This window comes from Gavia stellata, chromosome 2 (genome assembly GCF_030936135.1).
Source record: "Gavia stellata isolate bGavSte3 chromosome 2, bGavSte3.hap2, whole genome shotgun sequence".
Lineage (NCBI taxonomy): Eukaryota > Metazoa > Chordata > Aves > Gaviiformes > Gaviidae > Gavia > Gavia stellata.
The window spans coordinates 42,194,132-42,214,246 of NC_082595.1; the positions used below are offsets into that span (position 1 = coordinate 42,194,132).

The 20,115-nt window shown below is 38.4% G+C and overlaps 1 protein-coding gene across 1 annotated transcript in view; it reads right to left on the reverse strand.

The window, feature by feature from the left end:
* The window catches only part of LOC104264024 (nesprin-1-like), a 231,113-nt gene that overhangs the window by 124,621 nt on the left and 86,377 nt on the right, over positions 1-20,115 (reverse strand). Inside the window, exons 42-52 of the mRNA XM_059828180.1 lie at positions 19,754-19,936; positions 15,747-15,848; positions 13,811-14,014; positions 12,655-12,862; positions 11,818-11,930; positions 10,937-11,142; positions 8,636-8,791; positions 7,124-7,415; positions 6,241-6,413; positions 3,926-4,235; positions 1,163-1,327 (exon numbers count right to left, since the gene is read on the reverse strand). Of these exons, the coding sequence (XP_059684163.1) occupies positions 1,163-1,327; positions 3,926-4,235; positions 6,241-6,413; positions 7,124-7,415; positions 8,636-8,791; positions 10,937-11,142; positions 11,818-11,930; positions 12,655-12,862; positions 13,811-14,014; positions 15,747-15,848; positions 19,754-19,936 (2,112 nt within the window). The remainder of the gene's footprint in view (positions 1-1,162; positions 1,328-3,925; positions 4,236-6,240; positions 6,414-7,123; positions 7,416-8,635; positions 8,792-10,936; positions 11,143-11,817; positions 11,931-12,654; positions 12,863-13,810; positions 14,015-15,746; positions 15,849-19,753; positions 19,937-20,115) is intronic.

The following is a 20,115-nucleotide window of genomic DNA, read 5'->3' on the forward strand; positions in this document are numbered from 1 at the left end:
AGCTTAGGGGAGAAAGAACTTCTTTTAGACACTGAAAACATTGTTTAGGTTAAGATGCGGAAAATAGTAACTTCGTTGTGATCTTTTACAGAAGAAACACTGGTATGTAGCTGCTCATAGCAGGTTTAAAAACACAACCGTGCTGCTCAGAAAAAGCATTTTACAGCCTACCCGTGATCTGTGATGTGCCATAATTGGTTGCACATGACTTTTTTCTTTTTTTTTTTTCAGAAGTGAATTCTTTCTACAGTTTCCTATTTCAATCTCACACATGCTACAAGGGAATATGGGGGAGTTTTCAGTTTAAGAATCTGGACAATATAAATATCACCCCAAACACTGCATGCCAGCGTGATGTTATTTATTCTCTTCTTAGTCTCACGAGCTAGAAACTACTATCTCCTCCCTTCCCCATTTTATAGCTGGGGAGTTTGAGCACAAAGGAGACTGAAAACTATCCAAGAGCATACAACAAATCTGTAATTTGATCTCGGTATCCTGAATCTTCATCTAGTAGTCTGTTCACTGGCCCCCTCTCTCATGTTTAGGAGCAGAGTAGAATGTTGCTAGCATGAGTATCTGAAGGTGAACATCAGGCACTGGCAAAACATGCAGTCTGCTTTAATGTTGCATTCAGGAATACGTAACTTGCGTAGGGACTCAAATGCCTAGGAATGGGTGCCAGGGTGAGGAAGAGGGTATACACAGGAGGCAACGGATAGATTTCTACCGTGTTTGGGGAGAATAATCCTTGCACTGCTTTATGCATCTCCATTTCATGCAAATCAGGAAAGTTTGTTTCTGACTTTGATTCAGACAGCTCTGCTCATGGAGAAAGCATATTCAGGGATGAGGACAGTGCAGTATTCATTAATCAGCTAAGCCACATTCTTCTGTGATGCCACTGGGCTTCCGCTCTTGCAAATTGTTTCCATGTGTGCTGTGGCTAACTCACGTCTGACTGTACTTTTACTCCATCATTTTAATATCGGAAGGGAGGCAAAAACAAAACATAGCTTAGAAAGCTTGCTTTCAGCTCACTGAAATGTAATCACCGTTTCAAATACGCAAAGAGCAAGATCCCACAACTTTTTAGCTCTGGACTGTTTTAGAACATAGGATGTGAATTGTGGATGAAAACATGAAAGCTAACGTGTCTTACATTGATTTTGGCCAGCTTTTTCTGTATGGTTGCTATATCTCCAGAGGCATCTGACCAGCGGTGCAGCTCTTCCTTTGCAGAATGGAGCCAGTCTGTGAATTCATGCACAGCATCAAGGTATAGCAAATGATCCTTCACAATATCTTCCACTTTCCTCATTTTCTCCTATCATTCAGACGGGAAAAAAAAAATACCATTAAAGTGCTTTAAGCATGCAGTGGTATAGAGTGCTGGTCTGACTCTATAGCATCCATTTGAATGCTGAACAGAGCACAGCTTATAGCAGCGGAACACAGTGCTACACTGCACAAGGTTTTGTTTAGGTTGGTCTGCACAGGTGTGTTCCGCTGGAGCAAAAGATGAAGAAGCCTTCTGAAAATGTATGCAAAAATGTACTTTAACACATCCTTTAACACAAAATGTATTGTTTAATAGATGTCAAAGCTGCAGCTGTGCAACTCTGGCATGCTTTTCCCTGTAGCCCCTGGAGAGGGTCTTACAGATCATCCATGAGTCCTCCCAGGGAGCAGCATGCTGCCAGGAACATAGCTCTTATTTAGAAGCACCAAGTCTCTATAAATGCTAAGCAGAGTCAGAGAGATGTCCCATACAAAGACCACAAAGGAGGTCTTCTGCTGTTCAAAAGTGCAAAAGGTTCTTAAGGTGCTGAGTCCCATTTTAATCATCAGATCAGAAGTGGTGGCTGTCCCCGGCCACCTGCCTTGCAGCCCTGGAGGACGCTTTCCCTGACACAGATGTATGACAGCTTCATGGCTCTACCTTAGCTTGTTAATGTAAGCTTAAAGGGGGGACAGCTTACCTTACTATGAAAAGGTGAAATAGTGTACTGGTCTAGATTTGCCTTTGGTCTAACTGAGTAGATTTGTTCTAATATTCTTGTGAGCTAACACTCAGGAATCTTTATCAAAACTAACCGAAAGTGAACTGAGATAATCAAATAGCTTTTTAGTCCTGTGTGGATACTCTGATCTAGATCTAAGTGTCCTTAAACCAGTTTCAAACTAAACCACTTATGAATTAAACTCCAGTTATTTCTAATTTTTACTAACTCAACATTCAACTAATGCTTTTACAAATTAAGTTAGATTAATAAGCCCTACTGTTCTCTCTGAAAATAATCATCATAATTTCTCAGAATGTGTCACACCAACTAGACAATGGATGCTTACTAGCTGAACAAAGATGACCTAAAGTAAATCCTCAAAGTTTATACATCTTAATCCATTTTATGTAACAACAGAGTAAGAAAATGTCCACATGTGCCTGACTCTAATCAAAATAGATAGCTTCCTAGTGAAGTAAAATTGCCCCAGCAAAGGCAACCACACACCCCTGTTTACTCTGCTCACACCAAAATATAGCACCAGTAGAGGGGGAGAGTGGAGGCAAAGTGCAACTTCAGTTGGTCTCTTTTCGTGGCAATGGCTTCTACCAATTGCAGTTAGTGCTGTTCTCTTCCAAGGGAAAGACTGTAAAGCTGTCTTTCTTGCTTAAGAAATTAAATTTATAGATGTGTATTGATTTTAGGAGAACACTGCCATGCTCGCTTATGATACTGTTTTCACATGAATTTAAAAGCATTGTATTGAGTGAGTCAGCAGCTGAAAGAAGTGGAGTTATACGAGGATGAAACTGCACTGATTCTCTGGAAAACAGGTTCATATTATATCCATTAGAAAAAAGAGAGCAGAAGTTCATCATAAAAACAAGAGCGTGTGAATAGATGGTAATTACAGACTAGATACATCTGAAAGGGCTAGAATATCTGTGGTCTATGTTTAAAGCAATAAAGCAATGACAATAATAGTATATCTTATCCCACAAATAAAAAAAGCAAATCCAAACCCAAACTGCATGATTCCACATAATGACTTTCCTTTATCAAGTTTAGTAAGAAAAATGCAGATTTTTACTAAAGAAGTAAATTCATATGCCGTAGATTTAACATTTTTCCTAACAGATAATTTGTTAGATCTTCCACTTATTTTTTTGCTTTTGGTACTCTTTCTTCTATAGACTATCAGGTCTATTCTCAGTACATGAAAACTCAAATCACACTTCCATCAGATTACTGAATTTTCATACAGTGTTTACTTCAATCTCACATTAGCCTGATACTATGTGGCCTCTTCCTGATGCAAACTTTCCCATTAGCTGAGAAGGTGGAGATTGTAACTCAGAGATAGTGTCACTGTCATGATCTGGTTGGCAGAAGGTCTCAATGAGCTCACATATCCTTCCTTAGAAACCAAACAGAATACCTGTATAGCATGTGCAGTGCTTAGTGGCTTGAAATACCACAAAATATGGGCATTTATCTTTCTGATAATAGGATTTCTCTTTCTGACAACACGTTTTCTGCTCAGGGAGGCATTTCATTCTTTCCTTTCTAGGTTAAAAAAAAAGTCCTAGGAATGAATGAGAAAGAATTAGATGAAAATAAATCTAGAAGAACGCCAGAAATATTGTTGTATATATGAAACTAGGAATATAATATATACCCTTCACTGTTCAAAAATTGTAACCGTACCAGTTACAACTCCCAACCGCTTCTTTGCATTCCAGTGAATTTTAGCAAACTACATCCAATTTTTTTGTTTTACTCAACCACAAAAAAAGGCAAGACTATTCAAACACAGTCAATCCTTTAGTTACTAAAAAATTATGAAAATCAAAATTTTAGTCTTATATACAGGTATTTAAACATTTTACTTGAAACGGAGGCCTTTGCCTTTATCTTACCTTGGCTACAGTTGTGATGTCATTAACCTGTCTTTTTAGTTCTTCTTGAGCTGCTTCTCCAAAAGAATCATCCTCTGTTTTTTCATGCAGTTCCACAGCTTTTTCAATGAGTTGCTGTAAATCACCAGCGTGATCCTCTATCTCAGAAACAATAGCCTGGAAGTGGTCCAGCTGAGCAAACTTCTCCTTCAGACCAATCTGTGGTTTTAAAGGCTGTTCCACTTTGTGACCCAATTTCTCTAACCACTGCTCCAGCTGGTTTTTCCTTTCCAGATATTCATTCCACTGGCTAATGACAGACTCTAGGCAGCTTACATTGAAAGAAACATACACAGTACAGATTAGAACTTTTGAAAGGTCTGAAAAAAAAGAGCTTGCTTATACCTTAATTGTTACACTGTCTGTAGCCATGTATAATAAGTTCAAAATATGCTTTTTCCCCCATCTTGCTTTAGTTTTCTATGTCAACTTACATCCAAGCTATTCTAGAATTTCTGTGTTCTTTCTGTGTATAACCTGATATAACTGCTTCCCTATCACAGGTTACATGAGCAATCTGTCTGTCTTGGACTAATGAAAAGCCCATTTCAGTGTCTGTTCAGCAAAATAAAATACAGAGCATTACTGGAGTTCTTTATGATCAGAGTAATAACATATCCAGCAGCCTATGAAATTATTGATAATTAAGACATATTCTGGTAAGTTTTGGAAGAACAAATCAATTCTATGTAGTCCCATTTACAATTTATAAGAAATACTCTCCTCTGTTATATATTGCTCCTCCTAGCAGATCACCATATTTCTCTGGGATTTGTGTTGAGGAATGTAATTCTCATTCCACTAGACTTAATGATAGACATGAATGTGATAAGGATTTAATTCAAAATGTAATGGTCTAGCCTAATCTAAATAATATTTTATGACAAAAATTGGGTGAAATTAGAGCAAAATCTTAAAGGCAGCCCATTATAATTTTCTACATCTAATTGTATTACAATTTTGGAATAAGTAAGAAAGTGGCACTGCTTTCAATTGAAAAACTCCAATTTACCTATATCATGACTCCCACCATTGACAGCTGATATTTAGCACCCAGGTACTCTAGCACTCAGATTACCTAAAATAGAGATCTATGACCTTTCTGTTGCAGATCTATGAGTTTTCTGATGCAGGGAAAACTTTGTTTTCATTAGGGAACTAAGGAAGTAGGATCATGCAGAAGTTCACCACGGGTCCATTTCTATCCTGGAATGATTTGGATGTTGGAAGAGTGCTTGTAAAACCCACAGATGAAAGCAACCAGGGAGCAGCTGCAGCTAGTTTGGATGATAGGATTTAAATGTCAAATGTTCTTAAAAGAAATTTTAAAAAGTTGGAATTCAATGATGAAAATAATACCTTCCTTAGGAAGGAGAAATCAGATATACAAGTACAAAATTGGGGATAACTGCCTAGGCTTAGTACTATGGAAAAGGATTTGGAGATAGTAGAGGATAAAGTAAACAAAATTCAACAATATGATACTATTGCAAAGAAAGGAAAGTCTCTTTCTAGAGTGGATTAAGAAGAGTGTTGTATGAAGGAAATGGAAAGTACTGGTACTCTATTCAGAATTAATAAGGTCTCAAATAGAGTAAGAGGTCAGCCCACTTTCAGTTATTATCTTTTAAGAAAAATGTAGACAAACTAGTGATAATCTGCAATCTATTGAAAAAGAAACAAGGATAAAAGAGGTCCAGAAAGTATTAGTACTGAGAAACATCAGTCTGTCTAGAACAGAGGTGATGGAGGCCTTCAAATATATCAAATGGTCTCACACAGGCAATAAGAAAAACTTTCCATTTCTACCGAGGTTAAGACAAGAAGAAATCAGCTTAATTTGCAAGAAAGATTATTTGGAGTGGATATTAGGAGGGTTTTTTAGTTAAAAACAATGAAAGAATTGAGAAACCTTCCTAGAGTTTTGTAAGGAGAAGGTAGATAAATATGTCAGATGTTCTTGGTCCTGCCCAGTTACAGGTTCAATAACTCAGAAAGCCATTTCTAGCTTTTTCTCTGCATGAATTTGTATGATTTCTATTTATTTTTAAATTACCATCAAGTACCATCTCATATGAAATTTGAGTCATCTGATAGAGTCAGCTCATCTTTTTTATAGAAGGATGTATTTTTTTCAGGCAATTTTGATTCTTTCTGATGATACAACTTTCCCTCGCGTACCAGTAATGAATGAATGGACTCATATGTGCTGTAAGGTACCACTCTTTATAAGCAAAGATGGCAGGGTCTGACCTGTGTTTTCCAGTGAGTTTTACCTCTGCCAGTTCACTGAGGTGCTGCTGATGTTGTTCCATACATCCTTCAGCGTCTGTAGCTCAGTTTGTATCATCTTTTGTCCTTCCTCATTGCTGGTTCTAAGTGCTTGTTCTGCTTTGCCAATGGCCATGTTCAGCTTAACTTCACCATCACCTTTGAGTAAGAGGATCTCCTGTGAGGCAAAGTAAGTCAAAATATCAAATGCAACCTGCTGAGAGGTGAAAGCTGTTATTCTTTCAACAGTGGACAGCTGTTGACTCTTCTCTGAGCTCATTTATGGTTGATAGCCATGCCCAGTATGAATTCCTCGGCGCCTTTTCTTCTAAGTGCCTGTCCCTTGCTATATGCAAGTGATCCGGCAGTTTTTCCCACAGCCTTACAGGTATTTCACTGCACTGGTCATCCTAAAATATTGCTCACATTGCAGTAGATAACAAGTAGTCAAGCACTGTACAGAAAGACAGCACCACATAGCTAGAAGAAATCTCAAAAAAGCCCATGGCGGGATCTCCTACACTGATGACCTTCCTAATAGATGTTTATCTAACCTGTTCCTGAAGACGTCCTGTGACAGATACATCACAACCTCTCTATGTCAATTATTACAAGGCTTCACCTCCATTAGAAAGCTTTTTTTGGACCTGAATACACATTTTCATAGTTCATTATTCCTTATTAAATATAATACCTGGCACCTGTCTCCATTAAACTTCATCCTGTTTTTCATACTGCACCTTCCAATTTGTCAAGAACACCTTAAATTCTAATCTCTCCTTCATAACCATAGAAAGAATAAAATAGAAAAAAAATTCCTTTTCCACTGATGTGGTCCACACCCAATGTTAACCTTGATGCATAATCTCTAGTTGTATCCTTCTTTACCTGAATTTGTGTCAGTCGTCTCTCCAGAGTGGCTTTGCTACCGACAGTGCTCTCTGATGACGCCAGTTTATCTTGAACCTCTTTCACCCATGACCACATATTCTGCAATGCCTCCTCCAAAGTGAGATGCTCTTGCAGTGCAAGCTGACATGTTCGCAGCTTCTCCTTGACAGTTTTGACCATGTTTTGATAATTGGTGAGATGTTGAGAGGCCAGACGCACTTCCCTCCCTGCACCATGGCCTTCTTCATTTAAAGTCTGTGCCATTTGGGACAGCTTATCAAAAGATTCCCTGAAACAAGATATTGAGACTGAAAATCAGTTTCAGAAAGCATATGATATTATTATAGCAACTGTCAGATGTTATGAAGGTTGCTGACACAATCACTTACTCCACCAGTGATAGAGTTCATAGTTAACAGAAAAATTAGCTGGGAGAGACTGAAAGGAAATATAAGCAGTGTGTATTGGTTAATATCTTTACTTGTGTACAGTGCCATTTCCTGCAGATTTTGGGTGCACAAAATGATCATACTGAAATCTTTGTGTTGCACATTAAAAGCTAACTTAATTTTCTTCTGCGCTGTCAGACTTTCCAGTTCTATATGACCTGCTACCTTTTTGTACCTGTCAAAGCTTCTGAAAAGTTTATAGTCTTTGACAGGTAGGAAGGCATGATGGAAAGGTTAGGCTATTTGTCCAGGATTAGATACTGACTCAGGGTTCAGTACGAGGGTCAGTAAAAGGGATTAAAATTCTGGGTTTATACAGCCTCAGTTAATCTCAGTCTGCTGGATCACCCTTCCTGATACCCTGTGATTACAGGGAATTTACATCAGTCCAAAATGTCTTGCATCAGTCTCAAGGGGATAGGTAGAGACTGGGTGTTTCCTTTTAGCATGCTGTGAGGCTTGAATAACTGACTATTTCTGTTCTGTCTTCACCAACCTAATAATAAAAAAAAGAATTTGAAAAACCACAGTGTACTAAAAAAGGCAATTACTTCATCATCTATTGGCTAAGTCTGAATTCTAGAAAGATTTCACAGCCAATGTGGATGTTATTTGAGCTCTTTTATAAAGTCAGCTATACGGGAAAGTGGATTCTGCTAACCTGGTTGGGTCTGAGTATTGCAGGACGGAAAGAAGATTTTAAAATGGATATAATGATAAGTGTCATTTTACTATTGCTTTTACAATCAATATTTTTTAAGATTTATTTTTACAAGCAATATTTTTAAGATTTTTTTTTTAAGATAATATTTTTCAGGTTCCATTTATTAATGAAGAAAGATAAGCTTTTCTTAATGACTAATATATCAACATTACATTTTGGAGTTGGCTTCAAATTCCAGTTTTCTTAAAGCTGGTAGTATCTGGATTCAGCCTCTTCACAGAGCTTGTTGCAACACCTTAATCTTTCACAAAGACACTTTACCCCAACAGTTTAGTTTCACTGTTGCTTTAGCTCCGGAAAAAGTGAGAGTATTTTAGGAAATGTATTTCATACTACCTTGAATTCAGTAACTCTTCCAGGAACTTTTCCACTTTCTGCACCTCCTTTTTCTTCTCAGGAATAAGCTGTTTGCTCTCCCCTAATGCTTCTGTGCTTATTCTTTCTTCCATGTCATGTATCCACAGGCCAAGTTTCTTGTGCTGATCTTCAAAGCTACAGGACAGATAAATACTCCCTTAAAAAAAATTCTCAGGTGGAATAAAGTTAGTAAGAAGTTAACTCAGTTCTTTCAATATCCACAAGACCAGGAAAATAAAGCTAGGTATCAATTTCATGCTTTGAGAATAGGAGTTGTACACAAAACATAATACCACAGTGACTAGTAATCTAAAAATATTCAGCAACTCTCTAAAAATGTCCAGCAAAATCATGGGAACTACAGTGAGAAAAGAAGCCTCCAAAATTTAAAGTGACAGTGCTTTCATTTATTACTAGATTCAATAAAGGCAGACAAAAAGAGAGCTTTTTTCCAAATCCTTATAATGATTTAATCTAAGATTAAAAAATGGGTAAAAACGGGCTTTTAGTCAGTATTTACACTTACAGCACTGTGGTGGGTTGACCCTGGCTGGACGCCAGGTGTCCACCAAAGCCACTCTATCATTCCTCCTCCTCAGCTGGACAGGGGAGAGAAAATATAACAAAAGGTCCATGGGTCGAGATAAGGACAGGGAGATCACTCACCATTACTGTCACGGGCAAAACAGACTCGACTTGGGGAAATTAGTTTAATTTATTACCAATCAAAATCAGAGTAGGATAATGAGAAATAAAACCAAAATTTAAAAACACCTTCCCCCCACCCCTCCCTTCTTCCTGGGCTCAACTTCACTCCCAATTTTCTCTACCTCCCCCACCCTGAGCGGTGCAGGGGGTTGGGGAATCGGGGTTGCGGTCAGCTCATCACAAGTTGTTTCTGCCACTCCTTCCTCCTCACACTCTTCCCCTGCTCCATCGTGGGATCCCTCCCACGGGAGACAGTTCTCCATGAATTTCTCCAATGTGGGTCCTTCCCACAGGCTACAGTTTTTCATGAACTTCTCCAGCATGGTTCCTTTCCATGGGGTCACAGGTCCTTCCAGAAAACCTGTCCAGCATGGGCCCCTCTCCATGGGTCCACAGGTCCTGCCAGGAGCCTGCTCCAGCATGGGCTTCCCACAGGGTCACAGCCTCCTTCAGGTATCCACCTGTTCCGGCATGGGGTCCTCCACAGGCTGCCGGTGGATATCTGCTCCACCGTGGACCTCCATGGGCTGCAGGGGGACAGCCTGCTTCATCATAGTCTTCGCCATGGGCTGCAGGGGAATCTCTGCTCCGGTGCCTGGAGCACCTCCTCCCCCTCCTTCTTCACTGACCTTGGTGTCTGCAGAGTTGTTTCTCTCGCATATTCTCACTCCTCTCTTCTCCGGCTGCTGTTGCACAGTTGGTTTTCCCCTTTCTTAAATATGTTATCACAGAGGTGCTACCACCACTGCTGATGGACTCAGCCTTGGCCAGCGGTGGGTCTGTCTTGGAGTCAGCTGGCATTGGCTCTATTGGACATTGGCAAGCTTCTAGCAGCTTCTCACAGAAGCCACCCCTGTAGCCCCCACGCTACCAAAAGCTTGCCACGCAAACCCAATACAAACACCTGAGGTGTTGTGCTTTCAGTTTCTCCAACAGAATGTAACGGGAGTCTGGAGCGCTCAGAACTCAGCAAAACAAGTTCTGGCCCTAAGTTTGAAAACCTTTTCCTTACATGAAGGCACACCGTCTCATCTTGCTGTTTTACCCATTACTGCTATACTAACTTCACTTTCAATTAGCAACAGTTTTGAATCTGGTTGTACCTAAAAATATTTGAACTCCCAAAATTCCAGCTCTAAGTAATAATTTAAGAGTGTTTTTATATTAGCTCCTTAGGAAATATGTCCATCTGGAATGGGACAGGACAGATGCATGCTGTGTAAAAAGCATACTGTCTTCAAACCCCATGGCAGAACTTAAAAATTCATTACATCTTTTCCTTCCAGGAAATTGCCTTTAAATTACTGAGATGCCAACTTCTGATTTGGGATTGCAGGAACTACACAGGTCTTCCGCATATATGATCCTGACTTTTCCTTCTTTAACCAAATCAATACCCTTGGAGCAAGATCTGTTGCTTTGTTTTTAGCAGAGAACTTCATTTTCTCTTAAATATTTCCAAAGAAAAAAGCAAACAGGACTAGAATAACTAGAAATAATTTCAAATTGTGCTCTGTATTTCTGCGCCAGACAATTTCATGCAGTCCATCTGGGACTACCGGTATTACTCACCTTCCCAGGTGTGAGGCACAAGCTTCCAGGGCCTTCTTATCATTCAGACACTGGTTGAGGAATTCCTGGAAGTTCTGGTTAGCCTTTGCTATTTGTTCCTGAATTTGGCTCACAACTGGTTTGGGTAAGCAAGCACACAAACTTCCTCCTTCCTTGCAGGCAGCATCTAACTTGTTTTGTCCCTCACTAACAGAATCCAGCACGCTCTGTGTAATAAGAGAATACCGTTTAAACATACAAGATTTAATAACTAAAGATAAGCAATATTTGTATTAGAAGTGGTCAGATTTCCTCAACAAGATGAGAGCCATATCTAGCCATGGAAAAAATTCTAAGCAGGTAGTTCAAATAAAATTTTATTAAGTGGTGCTACAATTCACAGAGCTCAATTTTCCTATTTGGTCCCAAGTTAGTCGGGTCTTTCTCTGGATAGTTTAGTCATGTCCTGAAGATATTATAAGTTTCAGGAGTTAGGGCTGTTTGCAGTAGGTGTCTGCTATTTCTGTTCTGTCCCATCAAAGATCTACACAGATAAGCTTTGACATATCAGTGTTAATCTGAAAGATCAAATAAGCAATAGTGTAAGAAAAAGTAGGAAAAGGGAAAGAAGGCAAAAAAAGGAAAAAAGATTAAAAATCAGAAACAAGAATAGTTTAGTTACACATAAACCTTCCAGAAATTAAATTCTTATCCCTCAGAACTGTGAACAGTTTCCACTGTATTCCCTCTACAGTACATATTGCTGTCTTGAACCATTCTTACATTACCTTTTTGGAAACAAAACCAATAAATATGATAGCATCTACAAATTATTTTAGAGATATAATTGGATACATATAGTTAAATTCCTAATTACTATTTTTTAATTTTTTTCACTATACCTGCAAGTCCTGTAGCTTTGCCTCTATAGCTTTGCTGTCTCCAGACCTGTCAGATGATTCTTTTACTACAGCCTTCACACCAGAAAACCATTCCTGGAATTCTTGCATAGAATCTTATTTAATAAAAAAGTATAGAGAAGAGAATATTTTTTTAAGAAGCAGCATTATCCACAATACTATACAGCTGTCTTCCACAATTCTTTTATCCTTCAGGAACAGTGTGTAAAAGCTAACAGGATGATTCTCATTGCCTTCAATGACCTTGGGGAGTGGGATTCATTTCATAAAAAGTTAGATGTTTCCACTGTAAAGATCCAAATTTGAACAGTCACACTAGGCTCCCTTTTATAGTCAATGGTAAAAGACAGGCATTTTTAGTCTATATGTCCCAATTTAATGTTCGATAATATCTATATTAATATCTTAATATATAATATTTAAAGTTTCCTATTTCTCTCCACTGACTATCCAGGGAGCCCAGGAAATACTTCAGATGGGGACTTTTACACTATAAACATCTCCACTTGGTTATATACATCTCTTTATGGCAAATACACAAAGTGTATGCATGCAATAGAGATGTATACTAAGAGTGAAGAAAGCCAGAGCTGAGCTTGCCTTTCATGCATATTATGGGTTTAAAGCTGAATTATGTTTTTGTAAAATGCTTTGTTTCATAGCAGTTATCAAATGAACATTTGGTAACAGGACTTTTTGAAAGGATCCATACAAAAATAAAGTTGTAATTGCAAGTGACATCATTGGAAACTCTGGCAGACTCCAGAATGATTCACAGCTGTGGGCTAACGGCTCATATTAACAAAACTGAACACTCACGGAGGAAATGTTTTTCCAAGGACTCTTGCATGCTGGTCTGTGTTCTGGAACAGAGCTGATTCACAGCTTCATACTTCTTTATTAATGAAGTGACACTGCCACCAAGAGTTTCCAGCTCTACAGAATGATATTTGCGACACAGGCTGTTGAGCTTGTCACGGCTCGAGTCAATGCTGCTCTGCTGAAGCTGAAGATCTTTGTGTGTTTCCTGAAAATGAAGTTACAACACAAATATGACATTTGCAAAGAAACAAAAGAGCCCTCTCTTTTCCTCAAGCATTCCTGCTCCCCCCATATGCTCTGTCCTCCTATGGTCTATTGCAAGTCCTAGACCCAATGAAGGGAAGAAGTACTGGATTACTTTTCCTGAATTTTCCAAGTGAGATGAATCCTTGAAACTAAAGAGCCATCAGAGAAATGTGGAAAATGCTGTTTTGTGTGGTTTACTACTCTATTAAAAAATAAATAAATTTCAAGGCATATTGAATAGCAATAGTTATTTTCAGCAAAGTCTGAAGGTGCATGTGAGATCCATTATGACACTGGTATTTGGTGTGACTTCTGAATGACTAGAGAGGACCATTTGTTTGAAAATTAAAATTGAATTGGCTAGTATATCAACATCAACATGTGCTGAAGCTGAAAAAATCTCCATCTGGTTTGTAATGTTATGATGTGCATAACTGTATGCAATCAAGAGAGCTCTAGGATGCAGACAAAAGAATTGCTATATATGAGGACTGACGAGGACTTCTGAGGTGGAAGTTTATGTTAAAATTGAGTTCAGTCCAGGGTCTTTTACTGTGATGAGTTATACGTTCGTAACTTATATTGCAAGGGAGTCAATGAACTTGTAAACATGCTGGAGTAATGACTGAAGAGTTCAATGTAACAAAACCAGTTCTTGTCACAACGAAGACCATATTATTCATTACAATTTTCTAAAAGGTTTGTATAAAGTGAATAGATCTGAACTTTTTTTCATTGGTGGAACTCCTTAAAGAGTGTTACTGTATTATTTGCTAATATTCTAGCAGCTGTGCAAGAGATAAATATTTTTTATCAAATGAAAATTAAGTATAATGCTTAGCAAAAACTCTGGTAAAAAAACAAAGATTACATAAGAAGAAGCATATTCATTTTCTTCAGCACCAACCTTCACTTTATTTAGAGCTTCAGGATCCAGGTTACGTGCACAGCTTAACAGTGTCTCTTCCACTTTTGTTAACCAGTCTGTCATCTGATCAATAAACTTCTGTAACTGCATCTTCCGAGTATTGAAATCTTTAAGTGTCTCTTTTGCTGTCTCTGACATTTCTTTGGCATGTTCCAACTTCTGCCTCAAATCTGATTCTATAAACTAGAAGGAAAATGTTATTTATTAAAGTATTTAAATAAAACATGTAGTATGGTGAATGTTTATTGAAAAAATGGAAGGTAGGAAAGTGACACATAATGATAATTTCTTTTCATCCATAACTAAAGAAGATACTTACATAAATAAAAAATGTCAACCATTCAAGATTAAGTCTTAGATATACAGTAATCCAAAGAAGGGATACTAATTTATAAAAAGCCAGACTGCAAACTCTGAAGTTATTATCCACTTTTGAAAAATTAAACAGTTGATCTTTTTCTTTTACTAATTTACCAGATATACAGAACATGACCTAAACACAACTAGCTCCTTAAAAAGAAATATCAATTGGTGAGACTTAAGAACACTGAGGCTTAAAGTATCTCAGTGTAAGGCAGATTAAAATTGAAGACAATATAAAAATAAGTTAGAATATTGCCCATTACCCTGTTCAAAGACAGCAATATGTGAAATTATAGTAGATGTTAGCTGTGCACATATTACTAATAAAAAGTAAATCAAATCAGTCATAATAGGGTAATATTTATAAATGAGCAATTACTGAAAATTCTATTAAGGAATTGTTTATGTTCTTAGGATATGAGCCGATCATACTGTAGCTTATTTATTTAGCATGTGAATATTGGCAAATAATTTGGGGATTTATGTTTAGATGGTGAGGCTTTATTTTCAAATTTGCATTTATATATTAACTACAATTATTTTATTGTCTTGATTTAAAATTTTTATTGTATTTATCATATTTAGCAGTTGGAAATAGGTGTGTGTTGGTTAACAGTGATATTCTGCAAAATAATTTGCTCTAAATTTTGTTCTATAAGTGGACAGATATTTATTATGAAACATACAATAAGCCTGAATTTTCTGAACCTTTCACGTAAAGGAAACAATTTGGGAGAACATAAGCACTTCCATATAATTTGCACATCTTTATACTATAGGATTCTTGACCCATATCTTATTGGTAATGGCAAAATGTGGACAAGACTTGAGTGTTAATATATTAAGTTCCATTAAAATGTGATAAATGGTTTTGAAATAAATATCTATGGAGATATTTCCCAGCCTGTGGAAATCACAGGAGTCAGGTTATCTTTTAAAACTTCTGACATTGAAAGTGAATAATCTCACATACCAATTTGCATTTGAAATCAAAATCCAAAATAGTCAATAGTTTTGCATCTGCCCTAGAACATAAAAAAATAAGGACCTAGCCAATAATAAAAGTTCAACAGCTCACCTTCAGTGTTCATATTTTACCTCTTTCTTGAACAGCTAGTTCAGGGTACTAATTCCAGCCAACTAAAGAATACTTTTGGTTTGATAAAGCAAATTAACATATTTTACTGCATTATAATTCTTTCAAAGAGACAAACTGTGTATGCAGTCACATATAATGTGGCTTAATGTTGTGCAGTGTAGAGAATATCATCTGTCTCATATCTGATCAGCTACCTTATAAACTATTTAATCTATTTTGATTTAGTAAAAAATACTTTTACAACTCTAATGTTCAATTACTTTACGGCATAATTTTTTCAGAAAAAATCAAAGTTAACTAAAGAAATATGAACAAACAGTAGTTAAGATACATAAAAATAATGCTGTATCTGTCATCTTGAAACAAAAAGGCAGTACAGGAGAGACAGAAATTTCAGGAGTTTCTTCTTAGTCATTTGATCACAGTCTGTGATTACCTATATCTTTATTTTACCTGGAGATCTGCAGGAGGCTCTTGTCTTTGGGTCAGTTCTTTGAGATCTGAAATTTTGGAACTAAGTTGCTCCAACTTCAGTTCTTTATCTTTGACTTCGGACTGTAAAAGAGATGTGGTCAAAGTTTCATACCAAACTACAAGAAGGTTTTAGACCTTCAGAATGATGCTCCATCAATTGCAAAAGTGAATGAAAATGTAAACAAAATTTAGCAACCAGAGGGAAAACACTGTTGTTCTATTAGTTTTATTCTCTAAAAATCTCCCATCTCTTTTCCTTTATTAGACTCAGTTCAGAGATTTTTTTCCCCCTCCATTAAAATAACCACACACTTTTTTTAGCATTTAAAATTTATTAACAGCTTTAGTTTCTTAAAACTGGCTGAATAAAGATGCGAATGTCATTGTTTATTCAACTGCAAAAATCTACTGTGATTGTTAGGTTCCACTTAGTGGCATGCAGAGTATATAATACATGTGCTCTCTGGTTTTTATTACAAGGAAGTGAGCTCTTGGGAAAAAAATTAGATACAGAAATAAATTTTAACCTCAAAAGGGTATTAAAAAATGCTGCTATATATGCACTGACATATCTGGACCTTTTATTTATTGTGGCCATATAGATCCATGTTATAAAGAAATATTCTACTTATTGAAAAAATAATAGCAAAGTGAAAGAGAAAATAATAATTTGTATAATTGTATTTCTGAAGTATCAGGCAAGTAATTGGTGTGTGTATTCTATTATCTAAACTTTCTTTTCTAAAAAAATCAAACAGATCGCTCCAATTAAAAGATTGGACAGTGGATTTCAGGATTAAATTGCTGCACTTAACATCTGCCCTGAATGGTAGAAGTTCAGATGGCCCCAGAAGGATCCTCAGGGGATATTTGTGCTAGGGAGGATATATTAGGTGACTGATCAAGAGAGGGACCACTGCGATGGAGCATATAAAAGGTACACTGATTACTTCTGTCCATTCTCATCTATTTCTGATTGCTGAAATGACAGGACCCTTCTGTCGGTGAACTACCTTTCCTCTTGCCTTTGCAAAATAAAGTGCAAAAAAAGTATTGTGGACTATGCATTATGTGACTGCAAATCATAGTATCATAGAATTATTTAGGTTGGAAAAGACAATTAAGACCATCAAGTCCAACTGTAAACCTAACCCTGCTAAATCCACCATTAAACCATGTCCCTGAGCACCTCATCCACACCACTTTTAAATACCTCCAGGGAAGGTGACTCAACCACCTCCCTGGGAAGCCGGTTCCAGTGTCTGACAACCCTTTTGGTGAAGAAATTTTTCCTAATATACAAACTAAACCTCCCCTCACACAACTTGAGGCCATTTCCTCTTGTCCTATCACTTGTCACTTGGGAGAAGAGACCAACACCCACCTCTCTGCAACCCCCTTTCAGGTAGTTGTAGAGAGCAACAAGGTCTCTCCTGAGACTCCTATTCTGCAGACTAAACAACCCCAGTTCCCTCAGCCACTCCTCATAAGACGTGCTCCAGACCCTTCACCAGCTTCATTGCTCTTCGCTGGACACACTCCAGCACCTCAGTGTCCTTCTTGTAGTGAGGGGCCCAAAACTGAACACAGTACTCGAGGTGCGGCCTCACCAGTGCCAGGTACAGGGGGATGATCACCTCCCTGCTCCTGCTGGCCACACTATTTCTGATACAGGCCAGGATGCTGTTGGCCTTCTTGGCCACCTGGGCACACTGCTGGCTCATATTCAGATGGCTGTCAATCAACAGCCCCAGGTCCTTTTCCGCCAGGCAGCTTTCCAGTCATTTGTCTCCAAGCCTGTAATGTTGCATGGGGTTTTTGTGACCCAAGTGTAGGACTCGGCACTTGGCCTTGTGGAACAGCATACAGTTGGCCTCAGCCCATCAATCCAGCCTGTCCAGATCCCTCTGCAGAGCCTTCCTACCCTCAAGCAGATCAACACACCTGCCCAACTTGGTGTTGTCTGCAAACTTACTGAGGGTGCACTTGATCCGCTTGTCCAGATCATTGATGAAGATATTAGACAAAACTGGCCCCAGTACTGAGCCCTGGGGAACACCACTTGTGACTGGCTGCCAACTGTATTTAACTCCATTCACCACAACCCTTTGGGCCCGGCCATCCAGCCAGTTTTTTACCCAGCGAAGATTATACCCATCCAAGCCATGAGCAGTCAGTTTCTCCAGGAGAATGCTGTGGGAAATGGTGTCAAAGACTGTACTAAAGTCTAGGTAGACAACATCCACAGCCTTTCCCTCATCCACTGAGCAGCTCACTTTCTCATAGAAGGAGATCAGGTTAATCAGGCAGGACCTGCCTTTCATAAACCCATGCTGACTGAGCCTGATCGCCTGGTTGTCTTGCACGTGCTGCATGATGGCACTCAAGATGATCTACTCCATAATCTTCCCTGGCACCGAGGTCAGGCTGACAGGCCTGTAGTTCCCCAGATTCTCCTTCCGGCCCTTCTTGAAGACGGACATCACATTTGCTAACCTCCAGTCCACTGGGACCTCTCCGGTTAGCCAGGACTGCTGGTAGATGATGGAAAGTGGCTTGGTGAGCACTTCTGCCAACTCCCTCAGTACCCTTGGGTGGATCCCATCCTGTCCCATAGACTTGTGTGTGTCTAAGTGGTGTAGCAGGTCGCTAACCATTTCCCCTTGGATTGTGGAGGCTTCATTCTGCACCCCATTCCTATCTTTCCAACTCAGGGGGCTGGGTACCTGGAGAACAACTGGTCTTACTATTAAACATTGAGGCAAAAAGGGCATTAAGTACCTCAGCCTTTTCCTCTGTCATTATGTTTCCCCCCATGTCCAGTAAAGGATGAAGATTCTCCTTAGCCCTCCTTTTATTGCTAATATGTTTATAGCAACTTTTTTTGTTGTCTTTTACGGCTGTCACCAGGCTAAGTTCTAGTTGGGCTTTAGCCCTTCTCCCTGCAAAACCTCACGACATCCTTGTAGCCCTCCTGAGTTGTCTGCCCCTTTTTCCAGAGGTCATAAACTCTCTTCTTTTTCCTGAGTTCCACCCAAAGCTCTCTGTTCAGCCAGGCCTGTCTTCTTTCCTACCAGCTCATCTTCCAGCACATGAGGACGGCCTGCTCCTGCACCTTTAAGACTTCCTTCTTTAAGAATGTATGCACAAATGTATGCACAGTGCTCATGTCTTCTGCTGTTCTGGCCCTCCTGTGAAGCAGGGACACCATGGTTTGGTTACTGGCTGCTCTTACTCCAAATCAGTTTTAATAGTGATGAATTTAGTCTGACTACTGTACTAATCAGAAAGACTTTAGATAAAGCTTGTCCTGAGCAAAATACTGAGTTAGCACTATTTCATATTCTATCATACTACTTGTATATGTTCACGGTGCATCTTCTTAAGGACATAATTTATTTAAAATGAAGTAGAATATATCTCATTCTATGGTTAATCTACTGTATATTTTAAGCCAATAGAGGCAGAATGCATCCTGAACACTGGCTAGATTTCTAAAACAGTTTAACACTCTCCAGAAAAGAAAGACACCATCTTACTGAAATTGTTAGAACCTGACATTAAAATTTGCCCTTCAGTCCAGCATATCTTTTATATTGTCTGGAGAATCTACCTTCTTAGATAAGATTTTAGAAACTACTAATTTTTTGCTTAACTTCAGCTGAAGTTGTCGAAAATTTCCATCAGCTTCTACTGGAACATAGTTCAGTTCAATGTCATGCTTTTTGACATTTTTGTGCTTAAGAACACATTGTCATGTATTGCTGTAGCCAAAATAACTATGGAACTTAAATTTAGTAAGAGATTTGCCATTCTTGTTTCTGTCAGAAGCAAATGGCTTCAAAAAAGGACTGGAATGCTGTCAGCTAGTCATTGGATTAGTGATACCACTGCTTGACCAGAGAACATGGTGGTCTACAAGAGCACAGCTTATCACTTGAGATTTTGGTCCAGAATATTTTTATCACTGATTTATGGGTAAGCACCTGGAAGTCTTTCAGGAGGACCTCCATTCTCTGACTGTTACTCAAGTTGCTGATGCCTTCATTCAGTTGAGAAATGCAGTTATTGCACCATCCATCCATTTCATCTCCAGTTTTCAGGATGTCATCCCATAGAGACAAGCTTACACTCAGCCGGTCCATGTTGTCTTCAATTCTTTCAGACACCTTTTAGAAGAGGTGAATGTATCAATACCGTTCACAAATTAATTTTAGATTTCTTTATTTTGCAGTCAGTTGTAAGACAAGTGCATCAGAAATAATTAGTAAGGTTAGGTGAAGTAATTTTCTTAGAGTTAGGTCTAAGTTCTGAATTCTAATTTCAATTAAGTTACCCAGATCATAAA